This window comes from Biomphalaria glabrata, chromosome 13 (assembly GCF_947242115.1).
Source record: "Biomphalaria glabrata chromosome 13, xgBioGlab47.1, whole genome shotgun sequence".
NCBI lineage: Eukaryota > Metazoa > Mollusca > Gastropoda > Planorbidae > Biomphalaria > Biomphalaria glabrata.
Genome location: NC_074723.1, coordinates 32981757 through 32997292, shown reverse-complemented (window position 1 = coordinate 32997292; position 15536 = coordinate 32981757). Strand labels below are relative to the sequence as shown.

Sequence of the window (15536 nt, the reverse complement as noted above, 5' to 3'; positions counted from 1 at the left end):
GTCATCGCAACTCTTGGTATGCGTAATTCATTTTGTCGGAGAACATGTCCCGCAAACCTCATGCGATGCTCTGTCACAACCTCACTAAGTGTTCGACTCCCAGTTCCGCCTAGGATTTTCGTGTTTGAGACACCACACCCTCTTTTTTAAAGTCTTTGTATATTTTATATATTGTTTATATCATTTTTATTACTTTGTTGGACCTCTGTTAAGTGTACGTTATGTTTATAATTAAATATATAACTTGAACATGAAATAAGAAAAAAATGATTTTTAATTTTTTAATCAGTCAACTGTTAATTTTCTTTGAAAAGTAATTTTTGTATACTTTGTGCAATATGTACACATTTCATAAATATATAATAGAAATTTACATTTATTATAAAATAGAAAGGTAAATAGGGCAAAAGTAATACAATTTAAGGCACATAAAAATTTAGTTTAAATTAATTTTATAAGTTACACAAAACAGTATCTTACAAAATATTATTTTAAAAGTTTATTTTTTTTAATATTTTGTTTTGTCACTTGATACATTGTCAGTCCCTTAGATTACGATCTAATTTTAATCAACAATGGTTATCACGTGACAGTTTTTTCCCGTTCTTTTATCAATATTATCACGTGACCCTTCGTTTTGGTGAATGAGGTCCTTTCGGGAGACAATATTTCCAAGAATATGTCCTTTATAAATGATATATAATAATAACAGATACAAATGATTTATGAAAAACTGCCATATAGTGTTATCATTCTTTATAATCAGTAAACAGTGTTAAAAATACATAGTGCAGAAGATAATTCTACTTTAAAAAATACAAACATCTACACCATCTGTCTCTATTACAGTTATATTACACTAACTATATACATTAAAATATGTTTAGTGTAAATTATTGCTGCGTCACTTTCACGCGGGTTATACCTTTTGATAGTTATCATTTGACGTCAATACCAATAATAGATAATAGTGCGCCGTTTACATCCAACGTAATAAAACATGATGGCAGAGAACAATATTATCTTTCTCTCTTTCTCTCTAATAATAATAATAATAATAATAATAATCTTTATTATCCATAAAGAAATTTGTCTTACAATTTGTGCATTACACCAAACAAAGCATTATAATTATAGAAAACCAAAATATACATTCATGCCAGACTCACTCATAATTTATATGCGAAAAGTTTATATCAGATAGTTTCTATTTAATGATTTGATTGCCGGGGAAATAAGAGAGGTTTTGTGTCTGTTATTCTTTGCTATCGGTGTCTTATATCTCTTTTGGGATGGTAAAATCACAGAATTCTGACCCAAAGAGTGTTTTTTTTTATTTCTATAATTTTTTTAGTTTTTTTTTATAAATGTTTGTCTCAAACAGCTGCCCAGATGGGTTTTTTTTTTCAAATGATTTTACCAGCAGCTTTTAGGATTTTATAAAGTTTATTTTTATTTTTAATGTTCAGATATATACTGTAGATAGCCAAGGATTAGAAAATTTCATATACCAGACTTCCAAAGCCTTTACTAATGACTGACTTTAACAATGAGGAGAATATAAAGAATAATTTACATATTTCTGATTACTATATAAACAGTATCAGTGACATAAGATGGGATTTTCTGAAAGGGAATTTTTATGTCGATTCAGGTCGTTTTTGCAAGTCAACGAGCCGTGAATGTGACCAGGGTGCCAAAACGTCCCTTGCGCCAAAACGGCGGCGCCAAAACGACCCTCGCGCCAAAACGGCGGCACCAAAACGACATTGGCGCCAAAACGGCGGCGCCAAAACGGCGGCGCCAAAACGGCCAGCTTTGAGTTATCTGTTTCATTACAAGACAGAGATCCATGTTTGGGTTGTCATGAGTCAACCATTACTACAAGGAAGTTGTACCCTGTCGTTATTTTTATCCGAATACTGCAATATATATATATAATTATATTTAAATGTTTTATTAGGTATTTTATATGTTAGGAATCACAAATCTTCGAGGTAATGTTATCAGTCTTACCGCCTCTACAGGTATTTAGTCATATCATCTCGTTTCATTCACACCAACATTCTGTTGTTATTAGCAGCAGGGGTGGACTGGCTATATAGGCATTCGGGCTAATGCCCGGTGGGCCGATATCCTAATGGGCCGGAAGGACCAAAAAAATCATCTTTATTTTTTTTTTTGACATCACGTCTGTATTTTATAAGATAAGGGCAGCATGAATGCCACTGCCACCATGGCACGTATTAAATTGTTAAATATTTTTTAGTCTTCCTTTTAATGAAGGCCCTCGGAGCGAAGTATGTTAAAAAAATCTTTTACAGACGCTACTAATTGAATCTCACATATTTTTCGAAATAATGCAATAGCCTACATCCGTTGACAGTGCTGCTAGCAGGCGCCATCCCTTTAGGTCCTACACACTTTGTGATTAAAAAGCAACATAAGGCCTGTATTCAGGGGCGTAGCTAAGAATTTTCCATCATTTGGGGGCCCGGGGGATTGACCTCTTTGGGGCCCCTGCATTTTGCGTAATATTTAATGTAAAGACATTCATTAGGGGGCCCCCTCATCCCCCACCATAGCTAGGCTACTGCCTATATTCCTTATAAAGATATAGTGTTCACTGTGTGGATGTATACAATTATCGATACATTATCAAACTTAACATAATGATTTTGAGCACAGTAGATTAGAAATGTATGCCCATCATATAATATACAATTTATGGGCCGGATGCTTTAGAAATGTCCGGGCCAATTTTGACACCCAGTCCGCCCCTGATTAGCAGAAAGAATTTTTACTTTTGAGATAATACAGCATCACAAATAATTAAATGGTTACTATTTTTTTTAGGACAGGACAATGCTTATTGGTGCTAATTTCAATGTGCTTGAGCAGGAACCATAGAATGATGGTGTCACTTGAAAAGAATTTCTCTAAATAAGTTAGTACAAAGTTTATCATGTTAACATTTATTTCTTATCTTATCTTATATACTGACATTGGTTATTTGCTAAAAAAAATGCATGAAAAAATAGGGTGAAAAAAAGAAGTTTTTTAATTGTTAATATGGCCTAATGTATTGCTGAATGAGATTACGTTAGATTTTTACAAGCATCTTTGTTGGTTACAAAAAGAAAGAAAAAAATCAGGAATATATCTTGATGTTTTATCATCCAAATAAACAAATTACAAACACACACAGCATAGAAAAAAAGGAAGCATGTGTCTGCTAACAATGTACACATCATCAAACACACAGCAACGACGTCAAGAGTAGTCTTGTTTAGACAGACGTCGTTGTAAGGTCCAGAGGAAGTGGATACAGTTGAAACAAAATGTTCTTCCTCCATTCGATTCTCATTTCTACATTCGTCTTCTTTATTGTACTCTTTCTCTTCCCTGTCTCTCTTCCTCTATTTCTCTTTGTACCAATTTTGCATTCTCTTTCTCTTCTCAAATAATCGATTTTTATCTATCTATCTATATCTATCTATCTAACTATCTATCTATCTATCTATCTATCTGTATCTATCTATCTATCTATCTATCTATCTGTATCTATCTATCTATCTATCTGTATCTATCTATCTATCTGTACCTATCTATCTATCTATCTGTCTAACTATCTATCTATCTATCTATCTATCTATCTATCTATCTATCTATCTATCTATCTATCTATCTATCTATCTATCTATCTATCTATCTATCTATCTAACTAAATATCTATCTATCAGTATCTATCTATCTATCTATCTAACTAAATATATATCTATCAGTATCTATCTATCTATCTATCAGTATCTATCTATCTAACTATCTATCTAACTATCTATCTATCTATCTATCTATCTATCTATCTATCTATCTATCTATCTATCTATCTATCTATCTATCTATCTATCTATCAGTATCTATCTATCTATCTAACTATCTATCTATCTATCTATCAGTATCTATCTATCTATCTATCTATCTATCTATCTATCAGTATCTATCTATCTATCTATCTAACTAAATATCTATCTATCCATCTAACTTTTTATCTATCTATCTATCTATCTATCTGTCTATCTATCTATCTATCTATCTATCTAACTAAATATCTATCTATCCATCTAACTTTTTATCTATCTATCTATCTATCTATCTATGTACTCTCACAATCTCATTTTTGATGTGCTCAGTTCTTGTCAATTAAGATTTCACACATATTTTTGTGGGTGGAAGAGTAAGAGTAACTTCCCTTCCTTCCCCACGATAGCCCTTTTCACCACTTTGCCGATTCGCCACCGAGCTACTTCACCACCTTGCCACTAATACATGTTGGAAAGTATAGCCAATGTATGGCCAATGCAAGTAAGGAATGTATAATATAGCGCGATTTTTTTTCTCTGATAAATGTCGGGAATGTAATGACATTTGTTTTTTCCTGTTATCACATAATGTATCAAAATGTAAAGGCAGTCGCATTGACCGCATCAAATGTTTGATTTAAAAATCTCACTTAAATAATGTTTTTTTCTTAAAATTAAGAAAGGATAACTCTATTTAGGGATCATAATTTTTCATCGCTGATAATGTTTGACTCGGGTGTACCCCCTGAAGCCTCGTCTCCAGCGGCGTCGCCTTCGTTTGTCGCCGTCTTCGTTGCGTGTACGTCGCCGTTGGCTGACCTCACCACGCCATTGGCTGACAGCGGGGAGACGGCGGGCTTGGCGTTTTGGGACTCACCGCTCATTGTCCTGGACGCAGGGGTCTGGTTGAATTTAGGCGGGTACAGGTAAGTGGTGCTGTTGGCCGTGCTAGGGGCGTCGCTGTCCTGCGGGGACCCGGGTGGTCTCATCTGGGCAGCGAGGACCCGCTGGAAGTCTGGGCGGTCGTAGACGTCGTTGTAGTGGGGGTCCATCCAGTGTGGCTGGAACAGCATGCTTGATGTCGACCTCAGCATTCGATTCTGTATGGTCATACTCTGGTCTACGCTAGGTCTGTTAATATAACAAGAACAACATTTAAAAAAAAAATATCTTCATTAAAAAAAAAAGCTTATATGATGTAATTGTATTAATTAGTTTAGATTAATCATGTAATTAAGTTTGTAATTGATTTATTATTATTATATTATTATAGCTTTTATATAGCGCTACTTTCATGCTTAGAGCATGCTCAGAGCGCTTTGGTCCAATCTCATTTGTAAAACAAGTGGGGGGGGGGGGGTTTATCTAGGAGTTAGTTTTCCATGCCGCCTTTAGGCGCTCAGTAAACGCAACTCTGCCCGAGTCGGGTGTCGAAACTCGAGCCCCCTTCTAGGTAGCCAAGACAAGCCAAGTTCAAGCGCACTTGGCCTCTCGACCACGCTTAGACTATTTTAGACCTACAAGAATAAATCTGTGTCCTTAGAAATATTTTGACCAATTGTTTTTGTTTAGCGCTATTTCATGCTTTTAGCTTTTTGATGTGCTATGATCCTATCACTTGTCTGGACCAGTTGGGAAAATGGGGAGGAAAGAGAGAGAGAAAGGGTTTCTGGGTGAATTTTACAGTCATCGTTTTTTAACTTTTTCCCTCCACATTAACGTTACCATCGTTGATTTGACCCCATTAAATTCAATTAATTTTTTTTTATTTCATAAACTTTAATTTTGTGTTTTATAAAAAGAGCATGCATTCTCCTATAAATCTATACCAAAAGAAACGTTTACTGATTAAATAAAGATGTTATTGAAGTTTGATCATAACATACAAATGTGAAAAAAGAACATTCTGTCAGAACGTGGAAAATAATTACGGAGGTAAAGAGTTAAAAAAAAAAGATCATGACTTAAAGTCTCCTCGAGCCGCCATTCTAACCATCACTTTAAACTAAGCTGTTGCCGACCACTAGATCAACTCATACAACTCAGAGCACACAAGAAGCTGTTACGGTAGAGGAAAATTGGATCTAGCGAAACATGCCCTTGAGTGTCAGCAGAGAGAGAGATGACAAGGTCGTTCCTCAAAGCTTGTTCATGAGGTCCAAGCGAGATACTGGCCCCAGCGCATCACTACAGTGGGCTAACTGTAATGACAGCTGCATGGTCTGGAAACCACTGCGCAGTTCATCTAAGAAGTAGATCTAAGGGATTTTATGCCTGAACCCTCTGACTTATTTTAAGAACGAGAAAGAAGTAAAGACAAGAATTTTCTTTTCTTTATAAGGTAACTGGCGATGTATCTCACAATTTATAAAGCGATTATTTCGCTCTTAATAACTAATGAATGTTAAAATTAGAAAATGGAACATTTTGAACACGCCCCGTTTCCCCCCCCCCCCCCACCCTTCTCCCGCTTTCCCCCTAGAAAGAATCCTGGTTAAGCGAATGTAAAGATCTACTGGACTTTCTAACATTTCATTGACCTTTAAATCTAGACGTAGAAGACGATGCGCACAATGTTCCTGGATATGTAATTACTTCAACTCTTGAATGACTACGGAAATACCCCGAAAACATATAATCCGTTCAAGATAAATATTTTGTAGTTCTCTAGCCAAATTTAAGTGTATTTCTTAACCCTTAAAGTGCTGATCTTTTTTACCATGAGTGCATAGGATGATAATTCTCAGAGGCTAAACTACCACACGCGTCTTAAGGGTTAAAAATTAGCTAATTAGCTACTAATTATATTACCAACGATATACATCAGCGGTTTTCAACCTTTTGTTCTCGGCGACCCCTTTTTACAATCCTCCAGTCTACCGCGACCCCCCCCCCCCCTCGCATACACACACAGCAATTGAAAGGTAGACAAAAACAATCCATTTTTTCAATGGTCTTTGGCGACCCCTGGCAAATCGTCAATCGACCCCCATGGGGGTCGCGACCCACAGGTTGAGAACCCCTGATATACATCAACTGTCAATTTTTTTAGGAAAATCGGCAGTGATCAGAGTCAAAGTTTTTAAGCTGACCCATTTAGAAGTTTCCACGGAGGTAAGAATTAAATAGTGGTATTGTACAAAATACAACAAAGGACTACATTTAAATTAACTTCCCTTCTACATGGGGACTAGAAAAGTATGAAAGCTGCACTCAGGGCCGGCATTAGCCCACTGCAACCTATGCGGCCGCAGTAGGCCCGCACTTTCATAGGCCCCGCGCTAGTTATAGGTGTAAATTATTAAACTAAACCTTTATAGCTTATAAATTGCTTCAATATAATTGTGGATACAGCAGTTCAATCCTTTTAGACTAAACCACAATCTATAAGAGTTTCTTGTTATCAGAAGAGCCTTTCAGCGTGATGATTTATGAAATGTCACAGAGATCTTCGAGCAATCATTGACGTCATCAACAGACCGGTCAGCATATATATGTGGGCAGATGAAATGGCATCTTTAAGGCATATTCTACCAAATACCAACAAAACCCCGGTAGAAATATTAGCTTATCTGTCCACTAATGAAAGGTAGACTGCTTTCCCAAACTACTTTGTTGCACTCAGAATATTTTTAACAATATCCGTAGTTGTGGCATCTGGTGAAAGAAGGTTCTCGCGCCTCAGTCTAACAAGGAATTACTTGAGGTCCGAATTCACGAAAATAGATTGAACAATTAGGCTGAACGTGATCTATGTAGAATACTGAATTTTAATGATACGCCGTATGACTTTGCTACACGCAAGGCTCGTAAAGTTAATTTCATCGTTATCTTGTACTTAGTAAAGATTGGATAAATTGCAAACACGAATTTATTTTTTAATACAAAATCTTAATTTTCACTTATTGTCGTTGTCTCTACCCAGACTGGGCCCCGCGCAATCCGTTTCGCATAGGGCCCCGCAATTGTTAGGGCCTGCCCTGGCTGCACTGGACTTGATTACTGACCTGTGACCTAGTATCCTCCCATTATCCAAGATCATAGCCAGGTTCTCTTTTCCTCCAATGGACATCATGCGCTGGGTTCTTGGTTCTGGCATAATGCCTGCAATGTTAACAAAATAACTCAATGTCACAACCATTTGTATCAACACATGTGTCCTCTGTTAATACAACTTTATATTGCCATTGTTATAGAAAAATAGTTTGATTGATGTTATTTGTTCCTAGACTATTACTGTTAGAAATTTTAGTAAAAGGATATCAAACTACTTTGTCTATACTATTTTTACATTCAATAATATGATCCCATTCTATTTAAGTTATAATTTAATTTGTTTCTCTTCATTTTTAAACTAAGATTGCATATCAAGATATATATATATATATATATATGTCAAGCGTGTGTTTTATAAAGCATTGTATGGTTATAGAAGCAGAAATACGGCACTAAAGCTATTTAGCGTGTAAAGTTAGCATGTCTAATTAATTATCGAATACTATAAATAGCAATGATTTCTAAATTTGGTGTAGGTCTACAGTTTCAGGCGATAGACTTACTTATGGACAGTAGACCTACTTATGGACAGCAGACCTACTTATGGACAGTAGACCTACTTATGGACAGCAGACCTACTTATGGACATTAGACCTACATATGGACAGCAGACCTACTTATGGACATTAGACCTACATATGAACAGCAGACCTACTTATGGACAGCAGACCTACATATGGACAGCAGACCTACTTATGGACAGCAGACCTACTTATGGACAGCAGACCTACTTATGGACATTAGACCTACATATGAACAGCAGACCTACTTATGGACAGCAGACCTACTTATTGACACTACCTATGGACATTAGACCTACTTATGGACAGGAGACCTACTTAAGGATACTACTTATGGACATTAGACCTACTTATGGACACTACTTATGGACAGCAGACCTATTTTTGGACACTACTTATGGACATTAGATCTACTTATGGACAGCAGACCTAATTATGTACACTACTTATGGACAGCAGACCTACTTATGGACACTACTTATGGACACTACTTACGGACATTAGACCTACATATGGACAGCAGACTTACTTATGGACACTACTTATGGACTGCAGACCTACTTATGGACACTACTTATGGACAGCAGACCTACAAATGGACACTACTTATGGACATTAGACCTACATATGGACAGCAGACTTACTTATGGACACTACTTATGGACAGCAGACCTACTTATGGACACTACTTATGGACAGCAGACCTACAAATGGACACTACTTATGGACATTAGACCTACATATGGACAATAGACTTACTTATGGACAGATCAAAAAGTGGTAGAAAAACAAAGAAATATGACAATCAGTATGCTTGAATGGGGAAAAAAAGAAAAAAAAATATATCCAATCATTAATTATTCTAATTAACTAATCTTGTAAGTTTAGAGTAAATGAATGCTGTAGCTACATAGTTTACATTCCATATCTATATATATACATATATAATGACTTTTTAAATGTGTATATGATTTTGTTCTGACACCAGTCCAGAAGAAATGATAATAGATTTCTGCATGCTCAAGTATATAGTAAATATTGTGTCTGTAAAGCAGAATAGTTTAGTAATAGTAGGTTATAGTCTAGACTTCATCTTTAAGGAAAATGTGTGATGTTTATGACTTTTTAAATGTGTATATGATTTTGTTCTGACACCCATCCAGAAGAAATGATAATAGATTTCTGCATGCTCAAGTATAGTAAATATTGTGTCTGTAAAATAGAATAGTTTAGTAATAGTAGGTAGCCTAATAGTCTAGACTTCATCTTTAAGGAAAATGTATGATGTTTATTATACACATTGTTATACACATAATGACAAACTCAATCATTCATATATACACATACAAACGCAGAATATATAGGCCAGTTAGTAGTTTTAAGATTACAGGCGAGTAGAGATATTCTTATACTAGTGTAAAATTTTTGGGGAATGAGGAAGCATTTGAAAAATCAAAATATTAAAAAAATACTTTTAAAAATCGGAAAGCTTATATAAGGGAAAGTACTGCACAGTTACTGTCAGATAGTTCAGATTTATCTCCCATTTCTAAAAAAACCCCACTTAATTACCACTAATTAATTAACCCTTAAAGTGCTGAGCTTTTTTACAGTGAGTGCATACGAAATGGAATTATCACACGCGTCTAATTGGTTTACTTTTTTATTGACCCGTGTTTAAAGTTTCAACTTCAGCTAAGAATGGAACGTGGAACATTTGTAACCAGACAGTGAGTTGATATAAACTTTGTTAACTTTCCAAAACACTCACGATTCTTAAAGACAACCTGCACCCATTAAACCACCGTTACATAAGATCTGAACGAAGTGTTCGTCTCCTTTCCATTTGGACTAAAACTGAAAAATTTAAAAACTCCTTTATCCCACTGTCGGACAGAGTGTTACAAGATCATCTGTCGTCACCGAGAAGTACATAGAAGTCAAATTTATAAAGCGCTGGTTGTGAGTCTGTATGCGTTTCGTGTGTGAATGTTGGCATCTATAATGTTATTGTACCGTAGTTACGCTGAGGTTGTCAATTGTTGTCAAACTGAATTTCCATTTGATTGGATTAATAAAAATTATCTTATCTTATCTTATCTTTTAAAAAAAGCTAAATTTCTATACCCACCACCTATTAAAAAAAAAAACATTTAAAAAGTATGGAAAATAGTTTTCATTTCTATGGAACCGGCTTGCTTCAAATATAATCCACTTTCAAAATATGCACATTTCCTTTTTTCCACTGTGTCCAAAAAGGGGCGGAATGTAAGAATTTAAAAAAAAAATAATGCTCAATGTCAATCATACATTATTAATTTACATGCGAAACAATACAAGCCACACCTATACGTAACATTCTACATTAAATATGTAAAGACTATATGAAAGATGAATTCTACATGCCAATACATTAGTAATTATTAGGATATATTATACCACTGTAATGACACAAGATGCGTAGAAGTTGATGTGAATCGGGTTTTTCCTAAGTAATGTGACTAGTAAGAACAGAGTAGGTTGATGAACAAGAAGAATAACGGACAAGACGCCTAAGAGGACGACGCTAGGCTAGCGACGACAGAGGACTGTGCCCTTTTTATTGTTTATTAAATTGTTGAAGTTATCAGCCTGCGTTATTAAGTATATTCTTGATTCATTCTGTTGTTGTGTCATATGGACTCGCATGCACCAGTAACATATATATACTCATCAACAAAATAGACCATCAACAGATGTGGCGACCCACGACGGCCAGGGCGTCATTTTGATCTACAATCTAGTTAACTTCGTGTTCTGGATATATCTATCTACAATTCTACACTTGGCGAAGTACACTGGAGAAGTACTGGATTAACATTCGTTTATTTCTACTAGATCTACCCTACGTCTGTGCTAATTATCTGGACTGCAGCTGGATTTTGGCATCTTTGTTCCAGTGGATCTAGACTTTCTATTAGAGAAAATTCGAAACCGTTACCAGCGTCTAGCTTTGTCAGCCATGTTGGATATTTTTAGATTGAACTTGGATCTATATTGACTAGATCTATATCTATTGTGTCTGAATCCAGAACTATTTCGTCCGTTGAAGTGATTTAGGGCAGTCCGTCGTCAGTATACCTCTATCTATAGGCTATACCTCAAGAGTGAAGATACCTCATTTTGTCAGGTTTATTTGTTTATTGTGAGTACGGGAAGTCATCGGAGTCTACATATCTAGTATCTACAAGCTGACCGTTGGATCGAGTCACCTTGTCAGGTTTGTTTTTCAAGCTATTAATTGACTGTTGCAGTGTTGCTGAGCTTGCAATCTAATCTACACACGAGTGATGGTATACCCTACTACCACACTGCGTGACCATCTAATCAACTTGTAAAGTTGACTCATTTATATTCATCAAAAGAGAGAGTTGGACTTAGTCATTTTTTTTACCTCTCTTGAGACAGCACCACCAGCTTGTCTCAGTATTGACTTATGTTCCTGACCTGAAGACAGAAGCCAGCACCAACAGATCATCAAGTGGAACCGGAACCTTGGAACCTGACCAGAGGACTTTATCTGAGATTCGTACCATACTGTGGCAGCACCAGGAGAGATTGGCCTAACTCAGTACTGCCTGTCGAATAGCCTTTGTGGGAGCACACCTTGCCTTGCCTAAGACTAAGACAGTGGGGAACTTGTGTGGAACTGACCGTTGTAGCTCCGTGGACTGAACAAAGGGGATCTAACTAAAGATAAGTTTATTTTTTCTCTCCATTATTATTAAATTAAGTCTATTAGGGACAGTAGATCTTTGTTAAGAGCAGGTTGCCTGATAAGGGCGTCATTATAGGACACATTAGAAAGTGGACCTGCTCCATTTAATAAAGTCTCGATGATTGTTTAGATTGTCTTGTTTTGTTCGTATCCACGTACATTTTATTTTTTTTAGAAGTCAAGTGAAGTTATCTTTATTTGTCTCTTTCAGTGTATACTTCCTCTAAAAAGTCTCATCTCATTAGAATAGATTTATTTTTTTTGTGTCTTATTACGTTTATTTTACACTATTCTTATTATATATTAGTAATTTTATCTTAAGTAGATAAGGTAAGCCACGTTTAATCTAGATTATAAATTCTAGATTGTTTCCAGGTATTAACTAAATTGTTATACCTATGAGAGCTTTAGATCTATTTTATCCTGAGGACAACTGAGTCTAAGGAGTAATTATTTATATATAGATCTTTTGTCCCGATTAATCGGTTGACATTATTTTATAGATGTGTTTAAACACAGTCTAATTGGTCAGAATAAAATTTTTTGTCAGTATCACTGGATTGTGATTTACTGTTGGAGGTATAATATTGATTTATCTATTTGAAGTTGTATTGAAGTTGTATTGAATCTAGACTAGTGACTAGAATAGTCCTAGGGGTATTTATTGGCAAGAAGTAAGTCCATTGAATTAAGTATTGAGGTATTGATAAAAGTATATATGATATTTGTTTATGTGGCCTAAAGTAAGTTCACTGAATTAAGGTGATATAAAATTTTGAGTTGTATTCAAGTATTGTGGCTGTGAGTAAGTCCACTGAGGTAATATTTGTTAATATAACATTGAGCAAAGGTATTTAAATATATATATATTACAAGAAGTATTTGAAAGTGAGTTTTTGTGAAAACTAAATTGTGATATTTAGGCCAATAGGGAGGCCATATCAAAACTATATTGAGACATTGTTTAAAATAAAATAAGCATAATGGCAACAGCTCCAAACTTTGATTATATGGAGACTTTTCGCCAGCAAATTATTACTGAGGCTAAACAGCTAGAACTTAAAGGGAAGGACCTAACTAGCTATGTGCAGCAAATGGTGACAATAGAGAGAGATAGAATAGATAAAGAAAGAAGAGAAGAAACAGAGCGTAGAGAGAAAGAAAAGGATAGGGAAGCACAATTAATAAAAGAAGAAGCAGATAGGAAATTACAATATGATCTTGAGAAATTGAGAATTGAAGCTGAACAAAATAAACAAAAAGTTAATAGCACTAATACTAATGATAGATCTAATACTAATACTACCAATGCCCCAGACAATCACATTGAAACCAATAATTGTAATAATCACACAAACAACACTAATATTTCAAGTGATAACAACCATTGGTTGAGGAAAAAACTACAACCCTTTCAGGAGGCTAGAGATTGCATTTCAGACTACCTAAAGAGATATGAAATTAAAATGGTTAATTGCAATATAAGGGAGGAAGAGTGGTCTCAAATTTTGTTAGACTTTGTACAAGGGCAAGCTCTTACAATTTGTCAAAACCATAATCATACTGTACAAAATAGCTACCAAATTTTAAAAAAGGAATTGCTGAATGCATATGGACACAATGCCAGCACATTCAGAAAAAAATATTTTGAAAACACACCTTCCAATCAGATAGAACCACAAACCACTATAAATTTGGAAAAAGACTATTTTAATAAATGGCTGGGATTTGAGAAGATTGACAGTACCTTTGAGGGATTAAAAAATTTTATATTACTTGATAATTTTGTAGCTAAGTGTGACCCGCAATTACAATCATTTATCAAAGAAAGGAATCCCAAAATTTTGGATGATGTTACTGAGATAATAAGAACATATAAAAATGCCTATCCCAACAACCTTTTTTCATGTAAAGATAAAAAGAATATTGATCTAGTGGGATATACACAGGAAAACAATGAAAGAAGTAGAAATAGAAGTAGGGATAGCCAACATTTTAGATATAGCAATAGTAGAGATAGGTCAAACAACAGGGAGGTTACATGTTATAGATGTGGGAAAAAAGGACATATGGCTATAAGATGCAGGGGAACACAAAACAGGTCAAACAGTAGGAATAATTATAATAGATCAAGTAGTACACATAATTACAATAGGACAGATAGTAGAAATAATTACAGAGCAGACAGTAGGAATAGGTACAGCAATTACAACAACAATTACAATAATAACACACACAATAGGAGTAAAAGCAGGGAATATAAAAATAGAGATTCTGACAGAGTGTTTTTTGTTAGGGAAAATAAAAACAATTTTGCTTTCTACCCAGCTTTTATTAACAATGTTCCAATAAAGGCAATCCGAGATAGTGGCTGTAACACACTCGTGGTTCGGGCTGATCTCATTGAGGCGCAATATTATAGGGGATATACAAGGAAAGTGGAGTTGGCAGATGGCAGTATAAAGGAATTTAAAGTATTTAAAGTGTTTATTGAGACACCTTTTTACACTGGCCATTGTGAGGGAGTAGCCATGCCTAACATGAGACATGATATGTTAATTGGAAACTTAACAGGTTTGAAGGAATGTTCAAGACAGGAAATTGAAGCATGGGAAAAGAAATATGAAAGGTTACAGCAGAATAGGAATACTGAAACAGAAAATTACATTAGTAATATGGTAATAACCAGATCTAAGAACAAGCCAAAACAAGAAACTCAGGAACTTATTGATATGAATGATGAAATAGTTAATGGTGAAGAAGATAAAGAGAAAGAGGTTGAAATACAAGGTCAAAAACAAGACGAAACGCAAGCAGAAAAACAGAAAGATGGAACTGAAGAAATGAAAACAGAAGAATTGAAAGGAATAAACAAATTGGCTCAAGAACAAAAACAAGATAACATCATTGGGAAAACATATGACAGAATTAGTGACAGGAGAAATAATAACCCAATGGAGAAATATGTCATAGAAGAAGGAATACTATTTAGGAAAACAAAAATAAATGATAGAGAAATAAAACAATTAGTCTTACCACAAAAGTATTGGAAGGATGTCATGATTTTGTCACATGACAGTAATTTAAGTGGACATAGGGGTATAAAGAAATGTTTTAGAAATTTAGCAACTCAAGTATTTTGGCCTAAAATGAAAGGAACCATATCAAAATACATAAGATCATGTGATATGTGTCAAAGAAGGGGACTTAAGGGTAAATTAGGTAAAGCTCCATTACAGTCAATGGATGAACCAAATAAACCATTTCAAAAAATAGCAATAGACATCATAGGACCTTTAACTAAAACAGAACATAATAATAAGTACATATTGACAATAG

General features: G+C 35.0%; 1 protein-coding gene across 1 annotated transcript in view; it reads right to left on the bottom strand.

Annotated features, from left to right (window-relative positions):
* Positions 1-548: 548 nt before the first annotated feature.
* Positions 549-15536, bottom strand: part of LOC106066119 (uncharacterized) — a 36551-nt gene continuing 21563 nt past the window's right edge. Inside the window, exons 8-9 of the mRNA XM_056007347.1 lie at positions 7871-7967; positions 549-4994 (exon numbers count right to left, since the gene is read on the bottom strand). Of these exons, the coding sequence (XP_055863322.1) occupies positions 4565-4994; positions 7871-7967 (527 nt within the window). The 3' untranslated portion in view covers positions 549-4564. The remainder of the gene's footprint in view (positions 4995-7870; positions 7968-15536) is intronic.